This window comes from Loxodonta africana, chromosome 13 (genome assembly GCF_030014295.1).
Source record: "Loxodonta africana isolate mLoxAfr1 chromosome 13, mLoxAfr1.hap2, whole genome shotgun sequence".
Classification (NCBI taxonomy): Eukaryota; Metazoa; Chordata; class Mammalia; order Proboscidea; family Elephantidae; genus Loxodonta; species Loxodonta africana.
The window spans coordinates 38822016-38837049 of record NC_087354.1 but is presented as its reverse complement, the minus strand read 5'-3'; the positions used below and the strand labels follow the sequence as shown (position 1 = coordinate 38837049).

General features: G+C 37.4%; 1 protein-coding gene across 2 annotated transcripts in view; it reads left to right on the top strand.

The window, feature by feature from the left end:
- Positions 1-15034, top strand: part of ETFA (electron transfer flavoprotein subunit alpha) — a 94656-nt gene that overhangs the window by 23632 nt on the left and 55990 nt on the right. For both annotated transcript variants that reach the window (XM_023552957.2, XM_010593776.3), the window contains exons 2-7: positions 2134-2280; positions 4992-5073; positions 5171-5253; positions 10820-10919; positions 12001-12111; positions 12618-12719. In XM_023552957.2, the coding sequence (XP_023408725.1) occupies positions 2134-2280; positions 4992-5073; positions 5171-5253; positions 10820-10919; positions 12001-12111; positions 12618-12719 (625 nt within the window). The remainder of the gene's footprint in view (positions 1-2133; positions 2281-4991; positions 5074-5170; positions 5254-10819; positions 10920-12000; positions 12112-12617; positions 12720-15034) is intronic.

Here is a 15034-nt window from a genome sequence, read left to right as displayed (position 1 = left end):
TAGGATTGGGTTCAGCAAGGGTTGAGGCGGTTTAGAGAGCTGGGAGAAGATTAGGAATGAAGTGGTAAAGGTAGGTACCTTAGGGCTAAGAAGGGTCCCCATCCTGTTGAGTGTTGGGCAGAATCTGGGGTAGTCTCCTAGGGAAGCAGAGCAGTTAGAGTAAATGCTGGTCAGCTTCCAATCAGAAGGGCTTTGGAAGGGACTCTCATCTATTGTTGAGTGCAAAGATTCAGCTACAAGGATGGTCTTCTCTGCGTTCTTTATAATAATAACAAAATGCTAATAACCCAAATTTCTATAAAAACTGGTTAAGCTGGTATGCCTATGTACTATGCCAATAAAAAAGTAAAGAATATTAAAAAATAGCAATTGGCGTTTACAATATAGTAAATGAAAAGAATGTATTTTGTAAAATCTGCACGTTAGTTGTGTAATCAGTGTTACAGTCCCATGCCTTTTCATCTTCAGTCACAATTTGGGTAAATTTCATTCTATGCTTTCTTCACTTCAGCTTTAGAGCTAAAGATTATTATTATTGTACTTTAGATGAAGGTTTACAGAACAAACTAGTTTCTCATATTGTTTCATGACATTGGTTAACAACCCCATGACATGTCAACACTCTCCCTTCTCGTCTTGGGTTCCTTATTACCAGCTTTCCTGTCCCCTCCTGCCGTCTAGTCCTTGCCCCTGGGCTGGTGTGCCCCTTTAGTCTTGTTTTGTTTTATGGTTGAAGGGTGACCCTCAGGAGTGACTTCATTGCTGAACTGAAAGTGTCCAGGGGCCACGCTCTTAGGGTTTCTCCAGTCTCTGTCAGGCCAGCAAGTCTGGTCTTTCTTTTTGAGTTAGAATTTTGTTCTACATTTTTCTCCAGCTCTGTCTGGGACCCTCTATTGTATAGAGCTGAAGATTATTGCTGAATTAAGCCACACAACCATGCCTTTTGATCTTCAGTGCCTTTCTTTTTCACTTCTCATTGCCATTTCTGACAAGGATCACTAAAAACCTGTTGCTCTCGAGCTGATTCTGACTCATAGCAACTCTATAGGATAGAAGAGAACTGCCCCATAGGGTTTCCAAGGCTATAATCTTAATGGAAGCAGGCTGCCACGTCTTCCTCCTGCGGAGCGGCTGGTGGATTCGAACCACCAACTTTTCAGTTAGCAGCCGAGTGCTTTAACCACGGCACCACCAGGGTTCATTCCGACAAGGATAGTTCCAAAACTTTCTTCTTTCCTTGTGTTTTTGCACGGCAGGAACACCTAAGCTTCCCTCCTCTCCACCTCCACTTGACGGTACACTTCACGCTCTGCAGCTGCCAACGTGCTGGAACTCTGCATCATTTGGAAACTGTTCTATCTTTCGTAATAATAGTTTGTACGTGAACAAGCCTTATTTTCTGTAAAATCTTTGAGTGTGGGAATCATTCTGTTTCATCTTTGTGTTCCTGGTGTTTGAAATTATTCCAGATGACCATGAACTTGCTGGTTTCTTGATAGTCTGCAGTAAATACGGCCACCATTTATTGGTTGGTTCCAAGATACTGTCTGCAAGCTTTTTTTTTTTTTCAGAAGCGTATATGAACAGTTGAAACCCTAGCAAAATTGCTGCTTCACGTTACATTTCAAAAACAGTCTTTTTTGTCAGTCATTTTGGTTTTGAATACATTTTGCCTGAAACAGTGGAAATCAGTTTTAGTAATTGATTTCAAGCCCATTATTTCTGGATAATACTCTTTAGCAGTATTGCTGTAACTGAATGTAATTGATAGTAGAATTCAACCAGTTCCTAGTTTAATAGTTAATATGCTCTTTTGAAGGATTTTAAATTTAGGTATATTTAGCAGTCGCTCATTGGACATAGATTAGTGAGAAAGTTGCCTTGAAATAATTTTTAAACATTCCTAAGAGAAGAAGACTAATTTGCTTTTTCCGTTTTTACTGGGTAAGAATATTAGCAGTAGAGTGATGGATAAAAATAGCCCAGTTTTTGTTATTGAGCAAGTATTTTATAAATACATTTATAGAACTGAGTGTTGTGTAAAAAATAGTTTTCTTTAAAGCACCTCTACCTAACAAGTATAATAAAAAAACCTATTTGTATGACAATATTCTTATTTTTCCTTCTTTTTAGGCCTCATTGCTACGATTTCAGAGTACCCTGGTAATAGTTGAGCATGCAAACGATACCCTAGTACCCATTACGTTAAACACCATCACTGCCGCCAAATGTCTTGGAGGTGAAGTATCCTGCTTAGTAGCTGGAACCAAATGTGACAAGGTGAGAAATTTTTAAGGTCAGCCATAGCAAATATAATCTCTATCAAGAGACAGGGAAAGATGGCAACAGAGAATTATGCTGAGGATGTAACCCAAATTGGGCTCTAATCCTCTTTAAGTGGCCAGTGTCACAGCTATTACTCTGTGTGAGAAAGGAACTAAAAGGTTTGCTCACTTAGCATTTTATCTTTTGGGATGAAGTAGAATTCTTGGTTTAGTTTCCCTGGCACCGTCATATGTACCACCAGGTACCAAGTAGAATGATAATATTTGAGTCCCCTTAGGGGTTAATAGTCGATACCTTTTTTGTACTGATGAATATACTTGCTAATTGCATTTAATTCCTGGAAGTGGTAAATCTGGGCAAAGTATCACAGGTGTTAATTTTTAACTGGTAGGGGAATTCCAATGTAAGTACTATTCTTTCCAAACTAAGCTGGTGCTAAGAGATACTCTTTTTTTTTTTTTTTCCTGGTGTTGTTGGAATAAGATAATGGCAAACCACTAACCACCTAGGAAGGTGTTATAATAACCACCTAGAAAGATGTTATAATATTGTCTGCAGGGTCTGTGCCACTGGGCTGCAGAAATCATGCTTTGGTTAAGTTTACACAGCTTGAGCTACCAAGTCCTTCTCAGTCCATACAGAAGCTGCTGAGTGTGTAATTGGGAGTTTGGAACTCAGAGGGAGAAATCTGGAGAGAGCATGTTTCTTTCTAGAGCATTTTCTTTATGTATTTTTTATTAAATGGCACTGATGCAGAGCATGTAATAATGCAGGTTCAGAATGTTGGGGGTCACTTCTGTTTAATTTCTTACATGAATTGATATCTTGAAAGAATGGATTCTAGCAGGTTTAGGGTTGTTTTAAGTAGATTTTTTTTTTAACTTAAATCCTACTAACAACTATTAAATCTTATATAGTTGATACAAACCACAATGCATGATAAAATATAAAAAATAAAAAAATAAATTGTCTATTTTAGTTGCCCTGCTTTCAGATATACAAGTTCTGTTTTTTTTCCTCTGTTATTTTAAATAATTATTATTACTTTAAAATACTTGAAATGATATTTTATTTATACTGTTTTGAGAAAAAGCAAAACAGAAACCATCTTTTCTACTCAGTTCCATCTTATCATGCCATGGTCTACCTTAAAGAAAAATAATCACTACTTGTATAAAAGACTGTATTAATAGCGTAGGCAAAGTTCAGTACTATACTGTTTTCTCTAGCTATTTATCATAAGCACTAAGTTTTTCTATACAGTGCCAGAAGTTTTTAACAGGTAAAAAAAAAAAAAAAGGTAATTTTGATGGAAAATTTTGCTCCATTTTATATCACAGTCTGCTGTATAGCTCCTTTGGAGTTAATTGTTGTTAGGTGCCGTTGAGTCAGTTCCAGCTTATAGTGACCCTATGTAAAACAGAACAAAACACTGCCCTGTCCTGTGCCATCCTCAGAATTGTTGTTAAGCTTGAGCCCATTGTTGCAGCCATGGAGTCAGTCCATCTTGTTCAGAGTCTTCCTCTTGTTTGCCAACCCTCACTTTACCAAGCATGATGTCCTTCTCCAGGAACTGGTCCCTCCTGATAACATGTCCAAAGTATGTGAGATGAAGTTTTGCCATTCTTGCCTCTAAGGAGCATTCTGGTTGTACTTCTTCCAACACAGATTTGGAGTTGATTAGAATATCTTGATTAGACATTCTTTTAAAGTTAGAGAAGCCAGATATACAGCCATCCATAATAAAGTGGTGATGGTCAGTGAGGGACTCTGTGGTATGACCTAGTCTGCCAGCAAATACTTGGTTTATATCTTATGTTGTTTAGCAGAGGTACTTTTGCACTGTCTTCTCTTTATTGAATATTGTTGCAACTTCACAATCCAGCTCCCAGTGAGTTTTTTTAATGCCAGTCATCAGTGAATCAGAATGGAGGTAGACAAGCAGAAGATAGTAATATGACTGGCATGACCCTGCTGAAGCAGAAACCAGTATGCTGTAGTTAAAGATACTTAAAAAAGGGAATTCTAATGCCTTTTGTATAGAGCAAATTTGAGTGATCAGAAAGCTTTTTCGGAACACTATCCTGATTCCAAACAAGAAAAATGAGAAATTAAAATAAAAATTTTGCTTTTTCATGGATAAATATATGTACAGGGACAGGAAATCAGTGATTGACGATGGGCTAGTATATAAAATTTTTTCTGTTGCCCACGTGCACTAATTTAAATATCAGCAGAAATTATTATTGCCCAATAAAGTGCAGCAGCTTATAAAGTAGCATGGTTAAGTCTTGTTCTTCATCTCTAGGAAACCCTAAGTCTAAAATACATTGGATCTGTTGTTGTGTGGGAGAGAACCTAACCATTGCCTCTTTTTTACCATTTCTAAAATGATGAACTTAACAGTTGCATTAAACCAAAAGTAAAGAGCACAATTTACAATTAAATTTGAGTAGAGCTGCGTTCATTTTGGCAGGAATTTTTGCTGAAAAAATCCCCTGTAGTAAACCTGTATAAGATAAATTAGTACTACAATCAACTGGCCTAAGATTTTCTTTGTTAAAGATTTATTTATTTATTTAGTATTCTTAAGTAGCCCTTTTTCTAATAAGACTGTTTTTAAAAGTTGGCCATCATATTTGCGATGGTTGGCTGTATTCATATATTTCTCTTAGATGGATAATTAAAAACTCTTTTAATCACAGGTGGCACAGGATCTTTGCAAAGTAGCAGGTGTAGCAAAAGTTCTGGTGGCCCAGCATGATGCCTACAAAGGCTTCCTGCCAGGTGAGATTTTCCAGTGGAAAAAATGTCTAAATTATGCTTGAATGGATGAATATGAGGATATTATGAAATGTGTTTATCAAATGTGCTTCATTCTCAGAGGAACTGACGCCATTGATCCTGGCAACCCAGAACCAGTTCAATTACACACACATCTGTGCTGGAGCATCTGCCTTTGGAAAGGTGAGAAGACTGAGCATGTGGGATCTGGTGTCACTACTCTGAAAGGCTAGATTTCACTGTGCCAGAAATGTACAACCGACTTTGTTTAGATAGCTGACCCTGAGTCTGCTGATTTAATGTGATAGTCTTGCCCAAATTTACTCTTTCAAGATTTTGTCATAATTTGTTAAAATGCTGCTTCCAGGTTTTCGCATTTTGTAGTGGAGAAAACTCTATTTAGACTGTTTTAAAATGATGTTTGTTTAAAAACGATGTTGAGCTCTGTGTGTGTGTGTGTTTGTGATTTGTATAAGTAACCCTTTTTAAGAGATGCCTTGTTTGTGTGGCTGATGAATATTTAGAAAGGCTAAATCATCTCTACTTGGGGGATTTGGGAAGGGCTGAGTGGTGGCTGAAGTTACCCTCAGGGTAAAGAAAGCTGTAATCTGATCCTGTGCATTGTGATGTCTGAGGGAAGAATGTGCCAGCAGATGGGTGCCCTGGTAGTCTGCAGGAAGTTTTAACGGGGGTGGAGGGTAGAAGGAGCCCAAGAGAAGGAATTTGTTAGTGGACTTTTCTTGATATCTCTGTAGCCAAGGGTATTATCCTAACTCCCTTTTTCTTTTATTCTATTTGTAATAAGCTGCATCTTCAGGCTTTATTTTTACTTTTTAAAATTATAAAGTGAGGTGTACACAGATGCCTTCTTATTGTGAAGGCTGCATGCAGTGTATAAGTATGCAGAGCAAGGTATCAAAGGTCCTTTTTTATTCCCAACTCACTCTTCCCTCCTCAGAGGTATAACTCTTAACAATTGTACATTCTTTTAGGTCTCTTTCTATGGATCTTAAAATTATAATGCACGTACAAGTATTTCTTTTATTTCTAAAATGCAATTGTATGACATGAATTGTTTTGTGACTAGTGGATTTGACCATGTCTTGAAGATATTAGCTCATAATGTGTCTGTCTCATTTTTTATAGCTGTATAATGTTCCATACTTAACCAAGGATGGGCAGTTAGGTTGTTTCAAGTTTTTTTACATTTGTAAACATTGCTGCATACATCTTTGTATACATGTGCTGATATTTAGTTACAATAGATTTCTAGAAGTGAAATAACTGTGCTAAAACTATGTGCAGTTAAAATTTTGATATATTTTGCTAAATTGCTCTCTTAAGAGGATGCCAAAATTTACACTCCACCAGTTGCACGTGAGAGTACCTTGTGAACGCTTGGTGTTATATATTTCAACATTCTCCCTTCCCCTGATCTGATGGGTAGAAATTTATATCTTGCTTAATCTTGCATTTCTCTGATTGCTAGTGAGACCAAACATCTTTTCACACATTTACCAGTCATTTTAATTTCTCCTGTAAGTTTTCTTGATTTGACTTTTTTTCCCTTTTAAATTCATAATTCTGTTACAGTTGATTTTTAAATATGAGTTTGGGAAATAAGATATGAGCTCTTCCATCAGGTACCGGTTGAGTGGCAACAACATTTAGGTTCCAGTATATTGATCTCTTTTCTTGCAAAATGAATAGAATTTGGTGAATATTTTCCTGTGGTCCAGTATTGCTTCTAGGCCTGAGGAATCATGGCAAACTGTGCAGGGACTTTGTACAGTTACCCATGTAAATGGCATGGAGGTGGGAAAGGAAATAGATGATGCCAATATGACTGACGTGACGCTGCTAAAGCAGAAACTAGTATGTTGTAATTAAAGATTTGATAAGTTTGTTATTAACCCCTAGAATTCTCAGTTTAAACTCGTTAAAATTTTTCACTTAAGGCTAATATAAATGAATGACTTAAGGTGACTTTTTAGGCAACAACAGAATTTTCAACCTACAGTATAAACAAACGTTTAATGGACAATTCTTTATCAGGTCACATTGCAGACTCATAAATTACTCAATTTTTGCATGGAGTTTAGTAATTGATAGGTAAGATGGTTCCATAGACATGTATGGCGTTCGGCTGGATATTTACCTTCCTGAAGTCTGTTTTTCTTATATGTAAAGTAATGGAGTTCAGCCAGGTGATCTACCAGTTTGAGAAGTTAAAAAATGGAGTGGGTTTTCTCTATGGTAGATTTCTCTTTCCCTGGAGATGGTTAAATCAGAGGCTTGACACCCAGCTACTTACTATACTGTGGGATATTGTAAAAGGACTTACTGCAGTAGATGAACATTGAACCAGAAGATCTTTGTGGACCATTTGATCTCTGAGAATTTTTATTCTAATCTTGGATGACTTAAACAATTTCATGAGCCTGAAGCTTCTGTGGTGACAGTTGACCTGAAAGATTGTTAGACAAAGGAAAGGTGTTTGTTGTGTTTTATTAGCCAGATTTTAACAATCTGGCCTTGATTGCTGTGTTGTAATATTTGGGTCACATAATAATAAATGATGCTGCAGCCCCTGAATGGGTTTGGAATGAGACCCCATCAGATGAAGCTAAACAACTTGCTCTGCCACAGTCCTTCGCCAACAGTGTTATTGATATAATACACATTTATATTGGTATGCCAGGGTTTTTAATTTTGTGAAGATGAAAAGAACATGACAGTTATTGCTTCCCCTTCAGTGTGGTCAAGTCTGTTAGAGAGTGTAGCGATATATTCGTTTATCGTCCACCCTTTTAGAGTAGTTGGATGGAAGAACAGATGTAGAAAAACATATATATGCCTTTAAGCACCACAGTAATTTTTTTTTCAAGATGTGCTAAAGTCAAACAAGGGGTAATGAAATGTCAAGACATTAAATTCGAGGCATTTTAGAAAGTTCTAAAACTTTAAAAAAGTCAGTCTGCAGAACATAAAATCTGTGAGAGAATCTGCTTAGCCAGATAACAATATTCCAGTGGTATTTCTTTTCTTTTCTTTTTTTTTTATTAACTTTTATTGAGCTTCAAGTGAACGTTTACAAATCAAGTCAGACTGTCACAAAAAAGTTTATATACACCTTACTCCGTTCTCTCACTTGCTCTCCCCCTAATGAGTCAGCCCTTCCAGTCTCTCCTTTGGTGACAATTTTGCCAGCTTCCAACTCTCTCTATCCTCCCATCCCCACTCCAGACAGGAGATGCCAACACAGTCTCAAGTGTCCACCTGATATCATTAGCTCACTCTTCATCAGCATCTCTCTCCTACCCACTGTCCAGTCCCTTTCATGTATGCTGAGTTGTCTTCGGGAATGGGTCCTGTCCTGGGCCAACAGAAGGTTTGGGGACCATGACCGCCGGGATTCCTCTAGTCTCAGTCAGACCATTAAGTATGGTCTTTTTGTGAGAATTTGGGGTCTGCATCCCACTGATCTCCCGCTCCCTCAGGGGTTCTCCGTTGTGCTCCCTGCCAGGGCAGCCATCGGTTGTAGCCAGGCACCATCTAGTTCTTCTGGTCTCAGGATGATGTAAGTCTCTAGTTCATGTGGCCCTTTCTGTCTCTTGGGCTCTTAGTTATCGTGTGACCTTGGTGTTCTTCATTCTCCTTTGATCCAGGTGGGTTGAGACCAATTGATGCATCTTAGATGGCCGCTTGTTAGCATTTAAGACCCCAGACGTCCAGTGGTATTTCTTGAACAGCTCAAGAAGGTGGTTCAGGAAGAGGGTTACTCACAGAAGCAGGCTTTCAATACTGACAAATCTGGTTTGTTTTGGAAGTAGATGTCTTTCAAACCAATTAAGTTCCAACCGTTTTTTACCCCAAACCCTTTTTTCTGTTGGTTCTCAATTTTTTTCTAATTTTGGTTTTACAAAACTGGTACTTTTCAATAGGTTCTCTACTATGGTTGACAAAGGATTACTACATAATGTAAGTAACGATAAACTGGAAATTAGAAAACCTCTCTCTCCTGTTAGAAATATGACAGGAGAGAAATTGACTCAGGCTTCCAGCACTTGTTAGCATTGATTTATGTAGAACTACTTATTTTTTTTTTTACTTATTAGATATAGTTTGGAGATAGGGACACAAAAGAAAAAGCAAAACTTTTGCCTTCAGGATGCTCATAAATCTAGTTGAGGGTTATATAACGTGTATTAAAAATTATTGTAAAACAAGATAACATGTTAGTACCAATTCATATAGTGTAATTGTACATATATGTGGGAGGATGTAGAATAAATGGGAAATTAGAGGATAATCTGAGGTAATTCTTGGAGAGCAGAGAAGGTTTGGGGTTGGAAGGGAGAGAGATTTGAGACTGTGCCCATAGGAGGCAGTGTCATGTACCAAGTTCAGGAATGAGATGGAGTAAGCTTTATATAGAAATCAGTATAGAATTCAGCTTTTCTATTCATGTGATAAAAGCAGCACCTCACTTTTTTTGTGATCATATAGTGTTAAGATTAAGATCCAAGAGCACCTTTGAACCTGGAAAGCATGGATATATCAGTCTTCACTGACTGTCCTCTGTTTCAGAGCCCTCGAGTCATAGAATTTTAGATGAGAGGGGTAGGGATTCTCCTCCCCACATTGTTAGGTGCAGTAGCTGAGACCTGGGGAGAGAATGACTTTCCCTAGGGTCCCAGCTAGTGAGAGCAAAGCTGTCAAATGTATCTATTTCAGAGATGTTATATGCTTCTATAAGGAAAAGCATGTAAATATATTCTTGCCACACTCTTTAGACATACCATACAGGCTGTTCTTCACCTTCCTCATTCTCTTTTTTTTTTTTGCAGGGGCGGGGGTGTGGGTTTACATAGAGTTTGTTGTGTAGGTAAACTATAATTTATATAACTCATCTCCTGCTGATGGGCATTTAGGTAATTTTGATCTTTTACAACACCAGTTTTAAAAAAGGTGAAAAGATCTGCTTCGAAATTGTTTTCTTTCATATAGAGTAAATGCAACTAAAAACCAAACCTGTTGCTGTCCTGTTGATTCTGACTCATAGCAACTCTATAGGACAGAGTAGAACTCCCCTATAGGGTTTCCAAGGCTATAACCTTTATGGAAGCAGACTGCCACATTTTTCTCCCACAGAGCGGCTGGTGGGTTTGAACTGCCAACCTTTGGTTAGCAGCCGAGCGCTTAACCACCATACCACCAAGGCTTCTTAAGTAATTATGCACAAGTATAATGTTTTTTTTTTTCAGTATTTGAGAATACTGAAATTGCTACTCTTCTAAATAGTTTTCTATATTCATTTATTTAAATCAGTCATCCATAACTGTCATACTTTTTAAGTGGCATTCACTAAAGCAAACATTATATCTCATAATTCAATGTATTGAACTAAAGGAGTTTACTTACTGTTGCTAGGTGCCACTGAGTTGTTTTCAATTCATAGTGACTACATGTGACAGGATGGAACTACCCCATAGGGTTTCTTGGCTATAACCTTCATGTAGAACTCATAAAACTCCTAATATAGTTAGAATACTAATAGACTCCCACTTAATCTCAAAGGCTGTTAAAAAAGCTGTTCTTGAAGTCATGGTATGTCTGAGGGTGAATGTGAAATATAAAATATTTAAATTAACGTCTTTACGGAATATGCGTTTAGAGAATGACATTGCTGATAGTTTATAGACATCAAATCAGCATGTATGTGTGTAACTGCTTCTTTTGCTTTTAGAACCTTTTGCCCAGAGTAGCAGCCAAACTGGATGTTGCCCCAATTTCTGACATCATTGCCATCAAGTCACCGGACACGTTCGTGAGACCCATTTATGCAGGTGAGTACACAAAGAAGATAATTAACATGTTAAATCTTAGTAAATTTTAAAAGCAGAACTTAACCTTGGAGATAGGATTTTAAAACAAGCTACCCGGTTGCTTTAGATGGACCATCTTAAAGGTTTCTGGGAAAAATCTTAGCCATAGAATTGCTGCCAAACAGTGACTTGGCATTCTCGCCAATAGACCCAGAGCACAGTCCTTTCCTACCTGGCCGTTCAGTTTGTATTGAGATTTTTCCAATGGTCAATAAAATTAGATTCACTGTTTCAATATATTCTATAAGTGGCACCTGGAAAAGCAAATCTTTTTTTAAGTAGTATTCTCAATCTTCTTTGCTTCTCCTATTCTATTTCTGTCTGCGTTAAGAAATTCATTTCAGCGTCTCTTGATTGATCTCTCGCTAAGCCTACTGATCTCCAGTGGGACTGGAGAAGGCAGTGAACTCTTTGTTCTTTCTGATTAAAGTTGTGCATTTCAGTGTAAATGTGAACGGTCAATTCTCAAACCAAACCTTTTATCTTCAGTAATGTTTGAGGCGAAATATTTGGTCACAGTTTAGGTCACTCTTAATGTGATTGCTAAGCCATAAGAAATGCCTCAAACCTTTTAAAATCTTGGCTCATCCACACTTCCTGTCCTTTATGCCCTATCATGTTATCACATATTTTCCCCCCATACGATGCATAGTAGCTTTATTCTTATTAACTTATTGCAGTTCATACTGTTATGAGTTACTGAATGTGGCTTTTTCTTTGTTTGGATAGGGAAGCTTTGCTGTTTTCCTTTTAGGGAAGGTATACCTTACTAGTATGTCTCTCTGTTTCAGTTTTTTAACTTCCAGGAAGGTCAGCACCTGTCCTGTTTTTAAAGACGTCCTGGGCTGTACACATATCCACTGATACCCTTCTTCACTGTTAATGGTCCTCTTTTTTCCTTTACTTGGTAAAGGTAGAAAACAACTAGTCCACAGTTATTTTCTTACCTGGTCTTTGTGAAGTAAATTCTGCCTCAAAGGAGTACTTGTTTTGTTGCTTTTTGAAGGATTCTGTTTTTTAAAAGCCAATCTTTGTGTTATAGGAAATGCCCTATGCACAGTGAAGTGTGATGAGAAAGTGAAGGTGTTTTCTGTCCGAGGAACGTCTTTTGAAGCTGCAGCAACAAGCGGAGGTAGTGCCAGTTTGGAGAAGGGTGCGTGTTAATTTTTTCTTTTTAAATTCAGATTATATTAGATTAGAGATGACCTCTGGTTGAATTTCTGATTCAGAGCATTTTGAAGTACAATTTAAATGATGTTCCCAAGTTGAGTCCGTTCCAACTCAGTGACCCTATAGGACATCAGTATTACTTGGGAGAGTCAATATAATAGAAGAATGTAATATAGTAAATGCATAAAGGGTGTTATACTTTAACATATACAGTATCTTATTTTAACTCAATAGAGAAGGGAGTATTGTAGTTTTACAGCTAGACTCAGAGAATTCAATGACTTCTCAAAAGTCATGCAGCTAATAGGTAATATAACTCTTTAACTCTTTCCAAATCTGAGAAACTGAGATTAGGAGCACAGAAATTCAAAGTAACTACTAACAAACTTAAATTCATAGAAATAAGTATTTGTGTGTTTCTCTTAAAAGTGATTGCTATCATAGAACTTAAAATCACAGGCGTTGTTTGCTTTGTATCAATGTGTGCAGCATCAAGTGCTTCGCCAGTGGGGATGTCAGAATGGCTTGACCAGAAGTTAACAAAAAGTGATCGGCCTGAGCTAACTGGTGCCAAAGTGGTGGTATCTGGTGGTAAGTGAAATATTGTAATTTCTAAATTTTAAAAGATGATGTAAACTTGTAATACTTTGATCTTGTTAGTATTTATTTCAGAAGAGCATAGATTTTTTTTCAAATATAAGAAGTAGTTACGTGGCAATATTATTCCTATTTTACCAATAAGGAAAATGAAGTCAAAATTATGAGCTTAATATACAGTTTGGACTTTCTGTTGCAAATCTGTGTCACTGGCACCAGGGGGAGCATGATACAAATCTCATCTTAATAGCTTTGCTCTTGTGCACTTGTGTCATTATTGTCTTATTGACTTGCTTCCATGTTAATCTGCAGAGTACGGTTGGCTTCCGAATCATAGAAAAACTAATTGGAATCTTAGGGCCATGTTGTATGATTCCCATTGTTCACTTCCAAGGTTGTCCAGGTCTCTGTGGATATCTTTGAAAGTTTCTTCACATTTAATATCTGGAGTGTTAATATTGCACAAGTCTTCTTTTTTTTTTTTTTTTAAGCTTGTTTGTCCATGCCATTGGTAATGCTGCACATGCCTGATTAATTCTTTTTCCTAAATGTTATTTATTTTATTGTTGCTGTTGTTAAGATTATACACAGCAAAACATAAACAACAATTCAGCAGTTTCTACAGGTACAATTTAGTGACATTGGTTACATTCTCTGAATCGTGCAGCCATTCTCACCCTTCTTTTCTGAGCTGTTCCTCCCTCATTAACATAAACTCACTGCCCCCTTAGGTTCCGGTCTGATCTTTGGAGTTGCCATTGTCAATTTGATCCCATAGCATAATGCTCAAGACAGACATTTTTTACTTGTTAAGCTAAACTATTGTTTAGTTTTAAGATGACTTCAGGGAATATTTTTGGCTTAGGCTTTAAGGATTATCTCGGGCCAATAGTTTCGGGGGTTCATCCACTCTCCATGGCTCCAGAAAGCCTGGAGTCCATGAGAATTTGAAAATTTGTTCTGCATTTCCCCCCTTTTGATCAGGATTGTTCTATGGCATCTTTAATCAAAATGTTCAGTAATGGTAGACAGGTACCATCTGGTTCTTCTGGGCTCATGGCAAAGGAGGCAGTTGTTCATGGAGGCAATTAGCCACACATTCCATATTCTCCTATTCCTTACTCTCCTTTTTCCTTTTTCAAGTGCCTTGGATGGCTGCTTACAAGCTTTTAAGACCCCAGGCACTACACAAAAAACTAGGAGGTAGAACAGAAGTACTGAACATGTTATTAGGCTAATCAACTGGGATGTCCCATGAAACCATGACCCTAAACCTCCAAACCGAGGAACAAAATTCCATGAGGTGTTTGGTTGTATATAAGCAGTCTCAGCAGTTAATCTTTTGTTGTTGTTGTTGTTGTTGTAAATATATCTATCAGACAACTTTTGTCAATTCAACTTTTTACAGGTGTGCAAGTTATTGACAGCAATTGCAATGATGGGTTGTGCAACTCTACTGTTAATCAATGTGATTTTTCCAGCACTGTTAGCCCACTTTTCCCCCCGCCCTCCTGTCCTTTGTAACCACTGATAAACTTTGGTTTCTGTGCATTTACCTTATCTTTTTATGTAAGTGAGATCATATAATATTTGTCCTTTTGTGATTGGCTTATTTCACTCAGCATAGTGTCTTCAAGTTCTAGGCGTACTGTAGCGGGTATCAAGACCTCATTTCTCCTATTGCTGAGTAGTATTCCATTGTATGTATGTACCACATTTTGTTTATCTGTTCATCTGTCAGTGGACATTTAGGCTGTTTCCATCTTTTGGCTGTTGTGAATAGCGCTGCAACGAACAAATTTCTTTTTGAGTCTCTGCTTTCAAGTCTTTTGGGTACATACCTAGGAGTGGAATTGCTGGGTCATATGGTAGTTGTATTTTTAGTTTCTTGGGGGAACTGCCGCACTGTTTTTTACAATGGCTGTACCATTTTGTATTTCTGCCAGCAGTGGGTTAGGGTTCCAGTTTCTCCACATCCTCACCAACGTTTGTTATTTTCTGTTTTTTTTTTTTTTTTTAATCAGAGCCAACCTAGTGACAGTGAAATGGTATCTCATTGTAGTTTTGATTTGCATCTCTTTGATGGCTAATGACACTGAGTATCTTTTCATGTGTCTGGTGACCATTTGAATATCCTCTTTGGTGAAATGTCTTTTCAGGTCCTTTGCCCATTTTATGATTGGGTTTTTTCTCTTTTTTTTTTTTTTTTTTGTCAAAGCTTTATATATATATCGGTTATTAGATTCTTATCAGATATATGGTTTCTGAAGATATTCTCCCAGTTGGTAGCTTGTCTTTTTCACTTTTTT